This window comes from Crocodylus siamensis, chromosome 8 (genome assembly GCF_052110815.1).
Source record: "Crocodylus siamensis isolate JL-2025a chromosome 8, ASM5211081v1, whole genome shotgun sequence".
Classification (NCBI taxonomy): domain Eukaryota; kingdom Metazoa; phylum Chordata; order Crocodylia; family Crocodylidae; genus Crocodylus; species Crocodylus siamensis.
In genome coordinates, this window is record NC_143402.1 from 79,237,997 (window position 1) to 79,256,198 (window position 18,202).

Here is an 18,202-nt window from a genome sequence, read left to right on the forward strand (position 1 = left end):
GCCTCCTTCCTCTTCGAGACAACAGAGGGGATTTGTCTTTCCGTCCCTCCCCGCTTCACACCGCTGAGCGAGCTGCCTTTCCCCTGCCCGAAGCAGGCTCCTCTCTCCGGCCCTCGTGTCCGGAGGCAGGCCGCGCAGCGCGCCGGACCCCGATGGCCAGCCCCAGAGCGCGTGGCGGCCCGCGGCGAGCGACCCAGCAGTGCCAGTGAGGGACCGGCCCTGGGGGCCACGAGACCGCCGGGGAGCCCCACGTCCCACTGCCTGCCTCTCCCCGCGGCGCCGAGGGAGCCCCTGCCGCCAACATGATGATGTATTTCTGGGTAGGTACCGCCCCGCGGGGCTTCTCCCCTCGCGCTGGGCTGGGGCGCATCCCACGGCTCCTGCTTTCGGCCGCGGGAGCTTTGCTGCCTGCCAGGGAAATCCTCCCCTCCTCCGGGCAGCCGGGGAGGATCAGGTGTCTGCCCGCTGGAGGCAGGCCTGGGGAGCCGGGAGAGGACCTGTGTCTCCCCTCCCGGGCGAGGGCAGCTCGGGCCTGGGGGCAGGCGTGAGCTGAGGGCCCCCGGGACGCCCTGACCCACGGCCTCTGCCTCGGGCTGCTGCGCAGGGCACCTGGGAGCAGGCAGGTAGCCTCCCCGTGGGGGTCTCGCTGCAGCAGGCCCAGCCCCGCTCCCCGGAGCAAGGGGAGTTGGGGTCGCAGGGCAAGCGGCAGCGAGAAGCTGCATCGAGCTGGGCCCTGCTGCCTGGCTTGCTCCCAGCGGCCTCGTGCCCCGGGCGAGCCCGGCCGTGCTTGCGCCGGGGAAGGGGTCTCGGAGACCAGCGGCATCCAGGCGGAGGCAGGCAGCTGCCCGCTCTCTTCCCCCTGCGGCCTGGCACCCCCTCCCGAGGGGCTTGTGCCCCAGCTGCTTCCAGAGAGGCTGGAAGGGGCCCGCAGGAGCCAGGAGCCGAGCACGAGCCTCACCATGCAGAGCTAGAGAGGGGGGCATCGCCGCCAGCGTGGCACAGGAGCGGCACCAGCCAGGCAGGCCGGAGCGAAAGCAGGGCTGGGCAGAGCATCCCCGAACCAGCCTGGCGCGGCCTGAGCGGGGGCTTTGCCCGTGCAGGGCACTGCCGAGGGCAGGGGAGGTTGCAGGGACAGGGTTCGCGCTGGCCTGACCCTTGTGCAGCCTGCCCCTCGGCCCAGGGCCTGTGCGTGGGTCTCCGTGCCCCCGATGCCCACTCTCCCGTGGCAGCCGTGGCCGTGCTGGGGGCTGGCTGCATTCCTGTCCTGGGGGCATCCCAGCCCGTGGGCTCTGCATGGGGGGCATTAGGGGCAGGCACCTCGCCTGGCCCCAGCAGACAAGGGGAAGGGAGCTGCAAGGGGAGGGGGCTGCCCATCAGAGAGCATCTCCAGCCCAGTCGTCCCAGGGGCTCAGGCCCCGCGCCGGGGGAGAGCACAGCGCGCCCAAAGCAGCAGGATGGGACCGTGGCACCGGGTCCGTGGGGCAGGGCAGAGGGAGCCGCGCATCCCGGGGTCTCTGTCCGGGCAGGCAGGGGGTCAGGGCAAGCGCTCCGGTGCCCTCGGGGCTCTCCGCAGGCGCTGGGCACGCAGCCGCCCCGTCATCCACCCCGGGAGACGCAGGGAGAGGCCCCCGGTCCTGCTCTGGCTGGGGCAGCCGGGCCGGCGCGGGTGGGGCGGGAGGGGTTTGCTCCAGTAGTTTACAGCCGCGGGGGTGGGTGGCCGTGCTGGTGGGAGGACTCCCGCTCCTGAGCCACGTACTGTTCAGGCCGCAAAGCGGAGCGGCTGCAGAGTGCAAGCCGTGGGGCCACGGTGTGGCCTGGCTGCGGCTCCGGAGTCGGCTGGGCAGGGGTGTCCCCGTCACGCGGTGCGGAAAGCCCAGGGGCCGGCTTCCTTATGCAGCGGGCGTCGTGGTCGCCCCGGCGGGTGGCTCGGGAACTGCCACCGTGCCCGGCGGAGATGCCAGGGCAAAGTGTCTTCAGTGTAACGGCAATTGTTGGTGCCTTGATAAGTGCGGTGGAGGCAGGAGGTGTCTAACGATTGCAAAATTGGGAGCCCGTGGAGCTGGGTGGGCACAAACGTCCTGTCTGTGCATGTAAAGAGCTGGGTACCGAGGTGGCGCTGCCAGTCCCGGAGCTCGTCCTGCCCCTGTGCCCGTGCAGCTGTGTGGCACCTGCCCACTCATCCCGTCGGCTTCCCACCACCTCAGCCGTGTGACTGGCTCCGTCGTTCGCTGTCCTGCACGTGCACGCGCGGTCTGCACCCCTGTGGGACAGCAGTTGACCCCTCGGGGACGTGCCACCCCTCTCGCACGCTGCACCCGCCAAGGGGCTGACTCTGGACTCCTGTATTCAGTGCAACCCTGGGCCTGCATGGCCTGACCCCGGCACGCTAGCACAGCGGGCGCCGAGGGCCGGGCACTCTCCCCTCCTCTCCAGGGTGCAGGAAGGGGGGGGAGAGGAGCAGGGAAGGAGTCCTGGCCACGGGAGCTGGGGGCTGGCAAGGGCAGGGGCATTGGGGGTGGGGAAGGTGGAGGTGCTGAGCCCTGCCCCGTGTCTGCCTGCAGGTGGGTACCTCAATGGCACCCCCTGTCGCCATGGTGCTGGGGCAGAGTGCCAGGGCCCAGCACCCCTGGGTGCCCAGCCCCTGCTGCCTCCAGGCCTGCGGGCTGCGCAGCGCGAGGTGCCCCAGCTCCCTGGTGGGCTGTGGGGCTGGGCCCTCGCCCCAGGGTCGGGGTCTTGCCTGGCAGTGCCGGCTGCCCGGGGTGAGGACTCCTGCGGGGTGTTCCTGCCCGTGCCCCGGCATGGGCCTGTGCCCGCAAGCCCTGTGCCGGTGGGGAGGGGTCCGTCTCCAGCCGTGCAGCATTCGGGCAGTGTGGAGATGAGATGATATTTTCCCTGGTTCCCATTAAACTTTCATGCGCTTCCTCTGCATTCCTGCTCCCCTCGCTGCTGCCGCTGCCCCAGATCCTGGTCGCCGTCCAATGCGGTGACGTCACTGCTGCTTGCACGCTGCCCGTGACCGCGGGGCCGAGTGGGGGGGCTGCAGGGGTCTGGTGTCCGGTCAGCGCCCGGGAGCGCAGGGCAGTGCCAGGAAAGAGGCCCGCCACTCTCTGCAACCCCCGCGTGCTCTCTGGGGTTGCTGGAGAGCGCTCGCGAGGGAGGGAGGAAAGGAAGCGGTGCCACGGCGGAAGCAGAGGGGCTTTCCCCTTGGCTCTCTACGGGAGGCCCGGGAGCCAGGCAGAGCCACGAAGGCAGCTCCCAGGGGCTCGGTGCAGCCGCTCGGCGCAGGGGGCCTTCACCTCCTCCCCTCCTGCCCCTCCACAGCCGCCAGCATCTGCCCCCTGCCCAGCGTGGCCCTCCCTCCCCAACTCCCCCAACGCAGAGGCAGACGCTGCCCCGTCCCGCGGTGAAAGGCATCTGACGTCCTTTCCGCGTCCAGCCTGCCTGTCCGCAGGCAAAGCAGCCAGCGGAGCTACAGCTCCCGGCGTGCGGCCCCCCGTGCCGCCAGCTGCGTGCCCTGTCTCGCTGGGTGCATTGCAGTGGAGATGCTCTCAAGGAGCACCCTGCACTCAGCGCCATCAGGTACGGATGCGGGGTGAGGAGCTGGGCGCAGCACGGGCACCCTCCGTGTCTCGCTGAGCACGGCTGGACCGGCCGTGCAGACAGGCCCTGCACACGGGCATCTCCCACGGACCCGGCCTAGCTCTGCCTGGGGCCCTTGTGTCAGCCTCCGCCCTGGGGTGCCCACCGTGGCCAGGTCGCCGTGTCTGCAGATGCGGGAAGCAACACTCGGGCTTCCTCTCCCTGGCAGAGCACCGTCGGTGCTGCCTTGTCCCAAAGCAGCTTGGAGCTGTCGTCAGCCCTCGTGTCAGTTCTTTACATCTACATCCAGCTCCTAATGAGCTTTTAATTAATGAAAGCCTTGGCTTCAGGGCACTCTGGAGTGGGCGGAGGGGAGGAAGAGACACCTGCGCTGCATCCTGGTGGCTGCGGGGTCTGCTCCTGGCCTGCCGTGTCTTCCCTGTCACTCTGCGTGATGCCCACGGGGACAGTCTCCCAGGGCCTGTGCCCCATCGTCCGGACCCATCGCCCCGGGTCTGCACATGGCTTGACCAGTGCTGCCACCAGGATCCCCCTCTGGGGACTGGCAACATGATCCAGAGCATGCTGCAGGGGCAGGCGGAGCAGACCGAGGCTGACTGCAGCCATGCCGAGGCATGCACCCCTTTGCAGGCAGCATCTGGAGCCTGTGACTTCATGCAAGCCACCCCGCTTGGTGCGCCTGGCACCCTTGGGTGTGCACCCTGGGCAGCGAGCAGGGCTGGCCCCGGAGGGAAGCAGAGGCTGAGTGACTTGACCGAGGCCATGCCAGGCACAAGTAGCAGAGAGCGGGAAAGACCTTGGCGTCCTCCTGCTGAAGCTCTTGCCTCAGGCCTGACTTGCAAATGCCTGCTGCAGCAAGGAGCCAGGCAATGCCTCCCATAGTGCCGGTGCCGGGTGGAGACATTACGTCTCTTGCTCCAGCAAGGCCCCACGGGGCTGCGCTGCCAGGGTGGGGGCTGGCAGCCAGAGCAGCTCCTTCCTCCCTGCGCAGCGCCGAGCTCCCTGCTGCAGCAGGCAGAGCACAGGGGCCTCCAGGGTGCTTCTGGAGCCAGTAAACCCGGGGAACAGGAGAGCTGATATGTGGAAGCGAGGGGGCCGCGCTGCGCCGGCCCAGCCGTGCACAGCACCGCAGCCCTGCGCAGCTCCTGCCTCCCCATGCCCATGCCCTTTGCTTCCCTTCCTCAGATATTTATTAGCTTTAATTTTACTGGGACGCGGCTGTAAGTGAGACAGATGGGACGGGCTCCGTGCGCCTGGTGAACGCGTCTTAATTAAACAGATAAATAAACTTCCCTCCCAGGGAGACGGTGCTGGTCCCGGGGCTGTGCTGGGCTGCAGCACAAGCTCCTGGGGTGGGCAGAGCCCCGGGGGCTCTGGGGAGCCGACCCACGGGCTTTGGAGGCTCTGGCCTGCAGGGTGTGGGCTGGAGGACGCTGCGTCTCCACCAAGCTCGCGGGCCTGCTCGCACCCCTGCTGGAAGCCTGCGGCCTGGCAGCCACAGCCAGCGCAGCCCCGGTCGGCCCCGCGCGCGCCCTGCGTCCCGGGCCCCGGGCAGGGCTGGCGGAGAAGCGGGAGCAGCCCTGAGCCAGAGGGGACTCTGCAGGGGGATCTGCACCTTCTGGGCTGACTCAGTAAGGTATATGGAGAGCACAAGCATTTGCACGCTCGGGCTCACTTCATGAAGGGCTGTGAAGGGACGAGCACGGGGCAGTGTGTGAGATGGAGCAAGTGGCTTCGATACCCAAGGTGGGAAGGGAGGGAGCTGGTGCTGACAAGCCGGGAGCCCGCAGGAACGAGGGCTAAGGCAGGTAACGGGATAAGAAAGTCCCTGCGGGAGCTGGACTTCACCCGGGGCACTGCTTGTCCCTGTTCAAACGGTTTCCAAAATGTTGCTTCTGCGAACAGCAATGCCAGGGTCAGCGACAGAGCATCGCGGCCGTGTCCTGAATGTCAGGGCAGCGTCCATTCGTTCTTACACGTAGAAATCGCCCCGTCTGTGCACTGTGGGTGTGCGAGCAGGTGACAGCGTATGTTGGTGGTGGCAGGCTTGCACATGAACAACCCCCGGATGTTTCACCCCCTCTCACGGGTTCCGGCGACGATGTGGCTGTGCTGATGTGGGGGCACAGCAGGCGCTGGGCCCGTTGCGAGGCCTGGTGCCTCGGTGAGGATGGGACGGAGGTGGCCTATTGCTGTTTGGGGGCAGCCAGGACAGGCTTGCCCTAATGCTGCAGCCGGGCCGAACGGCATGGCTTTGCTGATTTGAGTGACTGCAGTTTGGGGTCGGAGTGTAATTGTAGGAGCTCCTGAGGGAGCTCAGCGCGCTCCCAGCAGATCCGGCCATAACGCAGAGCTGGGGGACGCCAAACACTGCTGCGGTGAATGCCAAAGGCCCCGTGTCCTTTTGCTGTGGCTGGTGGGTGCACTGGCAGCATAGGGTGAGAGCTGGTGGCAGGAAGGCAGCTGTGGCGGTCACTTGGTTTCTGATTCAGCGTCCAGAGGGGACTGGCCGGCTGCATCCTGCAGCAGGGACCCCTGCGAGGGGCTGGATCCAGGTGCCTGCAGGGGTGGGGGGCAAGGGCCTGCCTGGCTCCCCGCTTCCGGGGGCATTGTGCCAGAGCAGGGGTGGGGAGCTGCGAGTGAGGCATGCCCACACATGCATGCCAGCCCCTGCCACTTAGGGGGACCCCAAGCTCCTTGGCCTTTCCTACCTGGACTCTTGCGCTGCCGCCACGAGACCCTGCAGGAGAGGCTTGTTGCACCAGGAAAGAGCATCCTGGAGTCACTGCCATCCCGGGCACTCGGGGCCCCGTGCGCCAGTCTGCGTCTCCTTGTGCGTGCGGTCTGGCCATGCATTGCACCACCGCACGGCATGGGCAGGAAGCACCAGGCGTGGTCCTCAGAGCCCCATGGCCCCACCGGAAAGCCCCGGTGCCCAGGGCTGGCCAGAGGGATGGGGCTGGGGCATCCTGAGGGCTTCCCTTCTGCACGCCCCGCGCGGGGTCCAGGCGGGCAGCTCTCCAGACCCCCTCCCCGGCAGCCTTCGTTCTCGTCCCTGCTGCAGGCTGAGCCTGGAGCTGTCTGAGCGCCCCCCCTTGCACGTCCCTTCCTGCCAGGCTCCCGGTAGCCCAGGCCGGAGGCAGGGTGCGTGCGCTGGAGGCCAGGGCTTCCCGCTGCCCTGCGGCAGGGGCTGGGCCAGACACGTGCAGGGCACCCCGGGGAGCCTGCAGGAGCTGAGCTGGGGGCGTTTGGCCCGCGGGCTGGAGGGGCAGTGCTGGGGCCCTTGGCTCTCTGCAGGGCAGGTTAGTGTTGGGCTCCTGGCGTGGTCCAGCCTGAGCTCAGGAGAGCAGTGGTTGTCCAGCCTGGAGGAGAGGGAGGCAGAGCGCAGCGGGTCCGTGCGCCGGGGGCTGGGGGCTGCCTGGCTGAGTGAGGGCAGGGGGTGCTTTTGCCACTGCAAGGGCAGTCTGCCCGTGCCATTGCTCTGGGTGCTCATCTCCCGTCTGCAAGCCCCCCCGCACGAAATGCATCCACTTCCCTGTGCCCAGCGCCCACAGACGTGCTCGGGACGTGCTTTCATTGGCGCTGCTTAGCCCCCGTCGGTCCCGGGAGGCAGGTTCTGCTGCCTGGGGCCAGCGGCGGATCCACGCGTTGCTGCCGCGTATCTGCAGCAAACCAGAACCAGCGCGGACGCACCGGGACACTGCAGCATGGCTGCATCTGGGGATGCTCAGCATGGGGCTGCTCGCAGGCTGGGGGCTCCTGGGGACACACGGAGCCCGCGGCAGCTGGCACAGCCCTGCCCTTGGCCCTGATGGCACCCGAATGGAGCCTGGGGTTGGGTTTCCTGCCCCGTTTGGGCACCTCAGCAGCTGCCCGCAGTCCTGACGCTGAGCTCTGCCGGCACCACAACCCTTCACCAGCAACGCCGGTGACAGGATCTCCGTGCCGGGGCTGTCCAGGCAGAGACCCCCTCCTGGGCCCGTTGCAGGGGACCCCCCAATGTGAGGGGCTGCGCGAGCTCTGGGCCCAGCCTTGTCTGGGCTTCAGATAACGGCAGTGGCTGCAGAAGAGGCAAGGGCCAGGCGAGGAGGGGATGAGCTGCGTAGGGCCCGAAGCACATGTCTCTCCTGCATGCACACACGCACACACACACAAGCACACGGGTGTCACCGCGCTAGCCAGGACAGCCGTACACGTGTGATTGGTTTGGGACTATCTGCTTCGACAGCGGCAGTCCAGGATCCAAACTCTGCGCGCCTGAGCCCAGGCCAGGGGGATGGGAGCCCTGCCGAGGTGAAAGCCAAAGGCCCCGTCTGCTTTTGCTGCAGCTGGTGGTTGCATTGGATCACGGGCTGGCCGCGTGTCGTACCACGACGAGGGCGGGTGGGAGGCAGCGTCGGGTGGTTTCAGCTCCGCAGCGTGCCAGGACACCCTCGGCAGAGGGGCACTGGCCCTGGGGAGCAGTGCGGGGGCCCCCGCCGCGTTGCATTGCAGCACCGAGCTCCTCAGGGCCCTGCCCTGCTGGCGAAGGTCGCCGGGCAGCCACGGGGCAGCAGTGTTGCCTCCAGGCTGCTGGGCACAGGCGCTGCCTGGGGAGCTGAGATTTCTCTCTGCTTGCTTGGAACAAGCCGTGCAGCCCGTGGGCGTGATGCGGTCACCGCAGACCGTGCCAAAGAGCAGGTGGCTGGCGTCCCTGGCTGTGCATGCGTGTCTGCGGGGGCCCGGCCCGTGTGCAACGTGTGGCAGTCCGCCTGGTGCGCCTGCGAGCAGGTGAGCGTGCCTCTGGGGCAGAGCGAGTCTGTGCAGGCCGGCCCGCCAGGCTGCGTTCCTGCATGCGGGCATGCAGCCAGCGTGACGGTGGGTGGCTGCACGCGTGCCTTGGTGGGGTGCGATGCTGTGCCCATTGGGGGAGCCCCTGTCCCCGTCGGCGTGGCCCCAGCCCAGGGCCCAGGGCTGCGTGGCGGGCGCGAAGGCCCCTGCTCCACGCAGCAGCAGCCTTTCCCTGGTGCGCGTGCCTGTGTTGCATCGCCGAAACTCCCGGCAAGAGCTCTCCTTCCTTGCCCGCCTGCAAAGCCCGCTCCTTCCCAGCCAGGCATCAGCCCAGCGCAGCCGCATGCCCGTCTCCGCGCGGCGGCTGGGCAGAGCCGGCTGCCAGCGCGCTGCGGCCGCGCAGGGGTTAAGTGCGGGATCAGCTGTTCTCGTGTCATTATGGATTCTCTTCATTTTATCCCGAGCTCCGGTTGATGCCTGAATGCACAGGGGACGCCCCCTCCCACCCTTCATCCTCCGCCTCTGCCTCCTCCCCCTCTCCGCTCACACACACCCTTTGCAGACCATTCATTTGGTGCCAGCGTCTAATGGCACCAAAGTAGAGGCGAGCATTGTTCCTCCATCGTCCGCGCAGGGAGCACGGCCGGCGCGCCGCAGATGCCTCCCTCCTGAGCGGCACCGCAAGGGGACCCGAGAGGAGGGACCGCGGCGGAGAGGAGGAGGGAAGGAAGGAAGGACGAGCATCGGCAGAGTGTCGGGAAGAGGACGAAACGGCCGGCAAGCAGCTCCAAGGCGACCTGCCGCCACATGCTGTGCTCCATGGCGAACTCGGGCTGTCTCCTCGTCTCCAATTCAGGCATGCTTCCTCCCTCCCTGCCCTGCCCGCCGGCCTTCCTCTACCTCCAACAGGTAAGCGCCCCTCTTTTGCTTTGAACTTGGCACGTGCTCTCTGGCCGGTGCCCTCCACGCCAAAAGTCAGGGCTTGACCTCTCCCTGCCCAGCCCGCGTGGCAGGCTGGCACGGCTCTCGTGTCTCGGCGCAGGTTGGCGCAGCCGGGCGCCGGGGCAGGAGAGGGGCTGCGCTGCTGGCTGCCGGCACGGTGCGGCAGGCAGCGTCGTTAAGCTGCTCCCGCTGGGCAGGAACGAGGGGGATCGTTTGCTCGCAACTTTTAAAATCCGGCTGGCACGGGTGATGAAGCGGGGGAAAGCCATGCGTGCGAGAGACAGGTCCGTCATACATGTGCAGCTACGCATGTCCGCGTGCATGTGCACACACCGAGCACGGATGTGCGTGTGCCCTGCGTGGGGTGGAGCGGCAGGCAGCCGGCGCTGCAGCTGTGCCCAGGGGCTCCGGCTCACCCCCTGCCCTGCTAGCCAAGGTCCCCAACTTCCCAGTGGGTCTCCCTGCCTCGGGGCTGGTCCCTGTACCGGTGCTGGGAGGCCCTGAGGAAGCATTTCCTCCCCGAGCCTGTGCACTGCAGTGGAGACCCCATCTCCCATCCGGGCTCGCAGCTCCGGGCGTGCATCCAGGGGGTCCTAACCCCTCTCCTGGCCAGGGGTCCTGCTTCCTCTCGGGGAGGGAAGGGGCAGCATTGGCTTTGTTTCCATGCCCATTTTCCAAGAGCCGGACTGGGAGGAGTGCAAGGGGCTGGGGACCCGCCTGCATTTGGTCCAGCCCAGGGCCTGGTGCTTGCGGAGGGGGCTCTCGCGGCTGTGGTGCTACTGCAGGCTGCACCCGTGCCCGTGCCCAGCCCGCGCTGAGCTGCAGGCCGGATGCAGGCCGGAGGCAGGGCACAGCGGGGCTGAGCGGGGCCTGGGCTCGCCGCCCCATCCTGAGGGCCCTGCAGCAAAGCCTGGCGCCCGCTGGCATCACCCAGGAGCTGCCCCTACCTCCCCCATCACCGTAAGGATGCGCTGAAGGGTGCCCTGAATGGAGCCGCCGTGCAGGGAATTGAGAGGCCTGGGGGGGCTTCGTTTCACAGTGGGATCCTCAGTTGGGGCTCTGCCCATCTGGAGAGACTCTCGGGATCTCAGTGTGCAAGCTGCAGGCTAGCAGCGATGGCCGCGTGCGGTGGAGTGGGGTGGGGAGTCTTGCTGCATGGGCATGGCTCCCAGGCCCCTTCTTTCCTTGCCCGTCCTCTTGTGCTTGGACCCAGGGCTCAGAGCCCCTCTTCACTCCCCTGGGAACCTCCTGCTGCTCGGGTTGGGAAGAGGGGAGGGTTGGGGTTGGGGTTGGGGTTGGCTCCACAAAGAGACCCGGAGAATGGCCCCAAACCCGCCCCAGTCCCCAGGCTTGGCCGTGCTGAGACGCTGCACTTGGGGGCTCCGTGGAGCTGTGCACAGCGCAGGGGTCGTGTGAGAAGGGGGCCAGGTAAGGGCCGTGAGGCCTGAGCCACAGGCTCCCTCCAAACCCTTCCTAGGGCTGCCCGTGCCAGGAACTGCCCCGCCATTGCGGTCTGGAGACCAGGCTCCTTGCTGGGCCCCATGGGTTCCTGTTTGGGATTTGCTCCGGATTTTACCTGCAAAGTGCATCAGTAAACCCGTGTGCAACGCACACTCTCATGATGCCGTCTGCAAGCAGGCGCACAGTGCCTGGCCCCCGGGAGCTGTGCCTGCCACACACGGACGGGTGTGCTCCCGCACAGGGGATCACACTTGTTTTCTTTTGTGGAGACCTGTGTACCGAGGGGGCACAGAAAGGCAGGCAGTCGGCATTTGTGCAAGAAATGCGTTTGTGAAGTTTTGGCATGTCTCTGCATCCTGTGAGTGTGCATGTATAGAGGTGTGTGTTTGTGTAAAGCTGCATGCCTGGATGTGTGCATAGTGATGTGAGCATATGTGTACATATGTGGGGGGGTGTAAAGCTTTGTGCCTGGATGTATGCATAGAGATGTGTATATGTATGTATAGAGACGCGTGTGTGCACATGTGTGAAGCTGTGTGCCTCTATATGTGTGTAAAGATGTGAACACGTGTGTTTGTATGTCTAGAGATGTGTGTGTGTGTGTGTGTGTGAAGCTGTGTGCCTTCATGTGTGCATAGAGATGTGAGCATGTGCGTGTACATAGGTATAGATGCTTGTGTGTGTCTGTAAAGCTGTGTGCCAGTACGTGTTCAGAGACATGGACATGTGTGTACGTATGTGTAGAGACGTGTGTGTGTGTAAAGCTGTGTGCCGCTATGTGTGCATAGAGACATGAGCGCATGTGTGTAGGGACGTGTGTGTGTGTGTGGAAAGCTGTGCCAGAACGTGTGCATAGAGACATGAGCATGTGTGTAAGTGTGTGCGTGCACGTGTGTGCATGTGCAATGTGCTTGCACCCCTGCCTGCTCGGAGAGGCCGGCGGGTGGGATTTCAAGCCTTGTCGCACCCCCATAAAGATCAGGTGACCACGCTGTGGGGGGTATCCCCCCGACAGCCTGCACACACCGCGTGAGCCACAGTGCGAGTGTCTCATGTTCAGCCCGGGGTGGGACCAGGCCACGGCCTCCCCAGCTGGCGGACCCCTGCCAGGAGCGCAGCTGCTGGAAGGACGCCCTGCGCCCCCACGCAAGCAGCCTCGTGGCAGCGGCGGGTGAGGCCCTGGGGTGGCCACGCAAGGAAGTTGCCTGCACCGCGTGGCTGCGCCGGGAACATCCCAGCTGCGGGTCGAGCTGCGCTGCTTGTGAATAGCTCATCAACGGCGGCTGCAGGCTTCTCGCCGCTCCCTCAGATCCGCTCCCCAAGAGCAGCTGCGCTGCCGTCCTGCGTGCCCGGCGCCAGGAGCCGCGTTGCACAGCGCTCGTCGTGGTGCGAATCCATCAGACGCACTGCGCGGAGACACCGCCAGCCTGGCTCCCGTCACGCTCAGCCGCAGTTCCCTGCTTCAGGAACGTGGTGCCTGGAGCCAGGGGGTGGGGACGGGGCGTTCAAAAAATTTGGCAGCGGGGCTGGGGCTGGGAACCGGGTGCTGGCGGGAATGCCATGAGCTCTTGGGAGGGCTCGTCACCCCATTTGTCGAGACCTCGAGTGCCGGAGGGAGAGACCTCCGTTGCACGGAGCGGGCAGGCGCCGCGAAAAAGTAGTTGAAACGTAACTGCAAAGGGGCACCGGGCACGGGGCCTCCGTGGCACTGCATGAAAGCCGTGGGCATCTGGGGAAGGTGTGGGGCGTGGAAAAGCCTCTGTGCTGGGGCCCTCGGTCACTCCCGGCCTGGCTCAGAAAGCCCCTGGAGCAGCCCGTTGGGCACTGCTTGAAACCAGGGCAAAGCCCTTACCTAGCTCCCTTGTCATCCTGCGCCGAGCCCTGGCACCCTCAGGTGCCTTCCACCTTCCTCCCTGGGTCCCACTTGGCACCGGGGGACACTACGGTCCCCATCACAGGCCCAGCGCAGTGCGGGGAAGGGTGGAGGCAGGGACGATCCTGCTCGTGCATGTTCCGGTATTCGTCCGAGCGTCTGTACAGCTCATTTTCCCCCCCAGAAGCAACACGTTAGGCCAGTGCTGGCTGATGGTGCTCGGTTAATGGGTCTATCCTGATTTCAGTACCAGAGGGATGGGCGAGTGCCGGGACTCAGTGAGATGCCACAGCCACGTTGCTGGTTCAGGTGTCACTGCCAGGCGCGGTGGGATGTGTGCGAACAAAGCAGAAGGGGTAATTCCCACGACCACCTGCCGCCCCGCACCCAGCGCCTGCGGCTCCGCAGCAAAGCCAGGAGCGCATTACGGCAACCAAGTGTTTATCAACGTGCTGGAAGGCAGCAAGGCAGGTTTGCAGCATCTGCTCGCTGCGGGGAGACAGGCCGGGGGCTGCGGCTTTCCATGCGCAGAGAAGCGCACGCTCCTGTCCTCGGGGCAGGGTCCCTGGTCTGTCTCCTCTCTGCTCCCGGGGCCGGAGGGTCTGCGAACGGCGTGGGCAGCCAGGGGATGCAGCCAGCCCTCGTGGAGCAGCAGGGCCTGGACCGCTGTGAGCTCAGGGCAGGGCCCTGGGTGCCAGCGCTGGCACCCCTGCGGGGTCCGGCTCCGGGCACAGCTGCCGTCTGGAAAGCAGATGAGATGCACCTGGGTGGGGGCTGGCGTGAGGCCAGGGGCAGCCCCAGCTCGCTGCTCAGAAAGGGGAACGAGGGGGCTCTGGCTGGGCCGAGGGCTGGTGGAGGGGCTGGGAGCGCCTGGGGCGGACGATGGCGTGCTCTGGAGGGGAGAAGCACGAGGGAGTCGGGGCCTGGGCTCCAATCCAGACTGGCTCTTCCTCGGGCTTCAGAGCTGCAGTGGAGCCTTTCATGTCCTGCTTGATGCAGCTTCATCACCATGTGGCCCGGGGTGCTGGAGGGGTGTGCACAGACAGGCCTGGGGACTCACAGGTGTGCAAACACCCCAGAGCACAGTGCTGTGTGTGCCACTGCAGGTGTGCAGCAGGGAGGTGTGCATGGACAGGGCACATGTGTGAGCAGGGGGTGTGCGCATGGACAGGGCACATGGGTGAACATGGAGGATGTGTACGGGCATAGGGCACACTTGTGAGCGTGGGGGAGGTGTTCATGGACGTGGCACGTGAGCAGGGGGCATGTGTGCATGGACATGCCACATGTATGAGTGTGGGGGTGTTCATGGACAGGGCACATGTGTGAGCATGGGGATGTATGCACGGAAAGGGCACACATGTGAGGAGGTGGGATGTGTGCATGGACAGGGCCCCCTGTGCACGTGTGCAGGCCTGGCTGCATCCATGGGAGGGGTGCTCCCCGAGGCAGGACGACCAGCCTGCTGCGCTATGGGGCTGGGCACTGCCTGAGTGAGCCTCTAGCCCCTGCACGGGCAGGACACCCTGAGCTTGGCCCGCAGGGGCCGATGTGGCTGCCTGATGGGACCAGCACCTCCTTGCCCCCCCAGGCCGGGGTGAGCTCAGGTCAGCTGAGCGGCGAGGGTGGGTGATGGGTAGCTGTGTCTTGCCTCCGTGGGCAGGGCTGGCGCGGGCTGGGATGGAGCTGGTACCAGTCCAAGCCCGGCTCTGGTTACCGTGCGGCACAGATGCAGCCAAGGCCTGGCTCTGATGGGCAGGCTTGTGCCGGAGGCCTGGGGGGACGTCCCCAGCCCCTCGCCAGGCACCCTCGGCCTCTTCCGTGGCGCCCAGAGCCCCCGGGCGGGCGCTGGCCTGGGCTGAGGCAGCCCCCACGGCCTCCCTGTGCTGTCTGCGCTGCGCAGATATTACAAATTGGGTTTGCACAGACTCAGCAGGATTCGCTCCAGGCCGCGCTGCTGAAATGCGATCGCTGGCACCAGCAGCCTATTAAAGCGGTGAGGCAAGTGCTGGAAGGAGCCCCAGTCTGAGCAAGGAGTTCACAGGAGCAGCTGTGACCCGCCTCCCCGGGGCTGCAGGGCTTTTGCTGGGACCGGCTGGTGGATACCTGGGCCCGGGCGTACGGGACAGGCTGGCCCTCCACCACGGCCGTGGGCACTGCCAGCATCCGTGGGGCAACCAGGGAGCGCCCCGGGTGCTTCCCGACCCCGGCAGAGCGGTCCTGAGTCCAGGAGAGCTGCGGAGCTCCCCTCGGGGCCCGGCAGTGCAGCGCCTGCCTGCCGACAGCAACGGGTGGGAGTTGGGGGCCAAGCCCGGGGCTTCTGCGTGGCCACATCAGCCCCGAGCCCAGGCCCAGCGCAGGTCCAAGGGGCAGCCAGCATCTGAGCGTGCCGTCGTCCGCCCAGGCAGCGCAAGCCTCGGCCCCTTCCTGCCCTGCAAACCTCCCTCCGGCCTCTCTGGGGGCATGGGAGGGAGAGGGGTCCGCGAGCGGCACATGGGGCCTGGCAGCCGTGCCATGCAGGGTGCACCGCGCCATAAAGGAAAGCAGGGGCGCGGCGGGCCTGGTCCCCTTCGCTGGAGCGCGGGGCTGGCAAAGCACACTCTGTCATGATTTCCAGCACGTCTCCGTGCAGCGATCCGTCACGGCGCGCGTTACCCGAGTAGAAAATGACACATCAACTGACATGATTGCCGCTGCTGCTCCGCGCCCGCCGGCAGCTGTTTCCTTTATTGCGCGGCGGGGCGGGCGGCGGGGCGCTCTGCGCGAGCGCCGGCCCTCGGGGCCCAGGCAGGGCTGGCACCGCGCTAGGCGGACACGGGGCGGCCGGGGCACGATGCTGGGATGTGGGCACGCAGCTCCGAGGGGACCGCGTGCCCGTCGCCACATCGGGCGCCCCAGGGAGCAGGATCCTGCCCCTCCAAGGCAAGTCCCGGGTCCTCGGCCAGGCCTCAGCACTCCTGGCAGCAACTGCCCAGGGCTGAACTCTTTGCTGTCCCCTCCCGTGGGGCAGCCCTGGCGGCGCACGGCAGGGGGAGGCTGGCCCCGCGCCCCATAAATCTCCGCCGGCCGGGCATAATTTACTGGAGGGGCTGAAGAGCTTGGAGCAGCTTGTGTCCTCCTAAATCTATCACCATCTGCTCAGCTACTTTCAGGCACCGATAAATTCTCCGCTTACCGACAGCCCTTTCGCTCCTTCCTGAGCTGGAGCAGGGCATCCCCGCCGCTTTCCTGCCCGCGCCACCAGACCCGAGCCGTTGCACCAGAGCACGCGTGCCCATGGGCATCAGAGGGGGTGGCGGTGGTGGCTCTTGCTCTAGGCCCCCCGTTGCACCTAGTCCAGGCAGGGGCAAGTCAGGGAGCCCTGCCCTGTGCCCCCTGCTTCACGCTGGCCCCCGGGAGGTGCGGGCCACGCCGCTGGCTTCGGCACACGGTCTCCAGACCCCCTCGCAGCTCAGCCCGTGGCTCCGGGTCCCCACGAAGCCCCTGCTCTGGGGCAGGATCGTGGAGGAGCCGGTTTCTGTGGGACGCGGGGGCAACCGAGGCCAGGGCAGCGGCTCCTGGGGGGCTGCGCCAGGCAGGGCCGCTCTCTGCGGGTGCCGCTGCAGTGCAGTCCGTCGCCGGCCCGGGGAGCGCAGGCAGGGAGCGGGTGACGGTGGCGCCTCATTGGTGATCCGCGTGGTGCGGGGAGCTCTTAATTAGACATAATTAGGCTAATTAACTTGCAAATGAGAAACTTGGCTTTTTTGTTCTTCCTTTCTCTCCTTTAAAAAAAAAAAAGAAATATTTTGACTAATGAATTAGCACCCAGCACAGGGCCCCAGGCCGCCTCCGCTGCTGCGGGGTGGCTCCCGGTCCTGCGGCCGTGGATGCTTCTGCATGGGCTGGCGGCTGGGGGTGCAGCGCGTGGCCCCGGGGCTGCCCCCGTGGTGCTGCGCCTGCTTCCCCAGTCACCGCCGCCGTCTGCGGCCGGCCACGGGGCACGTGTCTGGGCGCGGTGGGCTGAGCCAAGCCCCAGCCGCAGGGACGGGCGCCGTCGCCGGGGGCCCCAGACCCAGCCGCCTCCCGGGGAGCTCTGGCTGTGCCTCAGGCAGGGCCCCTGCTCCGCGCGCCCCAGGCGGGCCCCGGGCCCCGGCAGTGACAGCGCTGCATCTGCCTAATCCGATCACGCTAATAGCGTGAAGTGGCCAGCGGCCACTTCAGCACTTTCGGAGCCCGCTCCCCCCCGGCCCCCATGCCTTCGCCTCAGAAATCCTGGCGGGAAGAATCCCTGACGCTGACACCTTCTCGCTCCTTATTGATCACCGCTCCCTTCCAATCAGCGCTGCCGCGGTGATGGGTCCGACGGGCCGGGCCCCTGCCCGCCCTGCGTGGCTGGCAAGCAGAGGCCCCGGGTCTGGTGCCTGGACAGGCCCAGGGCATGGCCGGCCCACCCTGGCACGGCCCGCCTGTGGAGCCAGCGCTCCGCTGGGGCACACACACCGCGCCCGCCAGGTTTGCAAGGATGACCCCTGCAGCACTTGCCCCCAGTGCCCTCCAGCCCTCCCCCTTCCTTTCCCTTCGCAGGGGCTGGCACGTGGCCGCTGCCCCGGGCTGGAGGCTGGAGGGCCTGGAAGGGAGACTCTGGCCCTGCCAGGTGGGTGCGTCCCCATCGGGGCCTGGGGTGCACCGCCGGCTCTCTCTGCCTCTGCACCCCCGAGGGTTTTGTTAGCACAACGCGGTTTGAGCGCCTGATGAGTCTTTAGGAGAGCGGGGGGTCAATTTTCCACAGCTCCTTCCTCTCCATTTAACTAATTTAACTGTGCGATTGTTACAAATTTCATTTTATTATAGCCCTGCTTCTCCGTCCGATTGAATTACCAAAATCTCATTTTCTCAGAAGTGCTGAATATGTAATTAGAGGAAAAATTATGCTCCTGACTGCCTGGGAGGGCGGCTCTTGCGCGCGAGGGAGCCCGCCAGTGCGTGGGCACGCCACGGCGTGGTGGCACGTGTGCACCGGCCGGCTTGTGGGTGCGCACACGTGCAAGAGCCCCATGTACACACACAAGTGTGCAAGGCAGAGTGGGTGCAGTGCAACTGCAGACGGGCGGTGCCAGGAGCTCCCTGTTCACAGACCGGGCTCTCTGCACCCCTCGGAGACACCCTGTGCAGAGCAGGGTCCGTGGCCCAGGCTCTTCACCTGAAACACCCTAATGAGACCCCTGCCCCTGCCAGCAGGATCTGGTGAGTCCAAGCACACTTCGTAGGTGCCAGGAGGCTTCCCCAGATCCATCTGGCCCACGGCTGGGGAGACAGGTGCCGGGTGCTTGCTAGGGTGACTGGGTCTCCTCTGCACCCAAACCCCTGGACTCTCACCTGCACGATGCATCTGGGGGATGTTGCTCCCTCCTTTGAGGGCGACAGCAAAGCAGACGGGCCGGCTGGATCCAGAGCTCTGGCCTGTGGGTCCGTCGAGCCAAGTCTGACTTGTAACCACCCAGGAAGCCAGGCCAGACTCTTGGTCTGACCTTCCTGCATCCCCTTGAGCTCCCCAAGGAGGACCAGGCCCCCAGGAGG

At 66.7% G+C, this 18,202-nt stretch overlaps 1 protein-coding gene across 21 annotated transcripts in view; it reads left to right on the top strand.

The window, feature by feature from the left end:
* Positions 1–18,202, top strand: part of RBFOX3 (RNA binding fox-1 homolog 3) — a 147,057-nt gene that overhangs the window by 112,763 nt on the left and 16,092 nt on the right. For 12 of the 21 annotated variants that reach the window (XM_090059625.1, XM_090059639.1, XM_090059635.1 and 9 more), the window contains one exon: positions 9,005–9,279. The exons of 8 other annotated variants lie outside the window; for them this stretch is intronic. In XM_090059625.1, the coding sequence (XP_089915751.1) occupies positions 9,178–9,279 (102 nt within the window). In that variant the 5' untranslated portion in view covers positions 9,005–9,177. Of the gene's footprint in view, positions 1–45; positions 321–9,004; positions 9,280–18,202 lie in introns of those variants that run through there. One more of the 21 variants, XM_090059638.1, reaches the window with a different exon arrangement.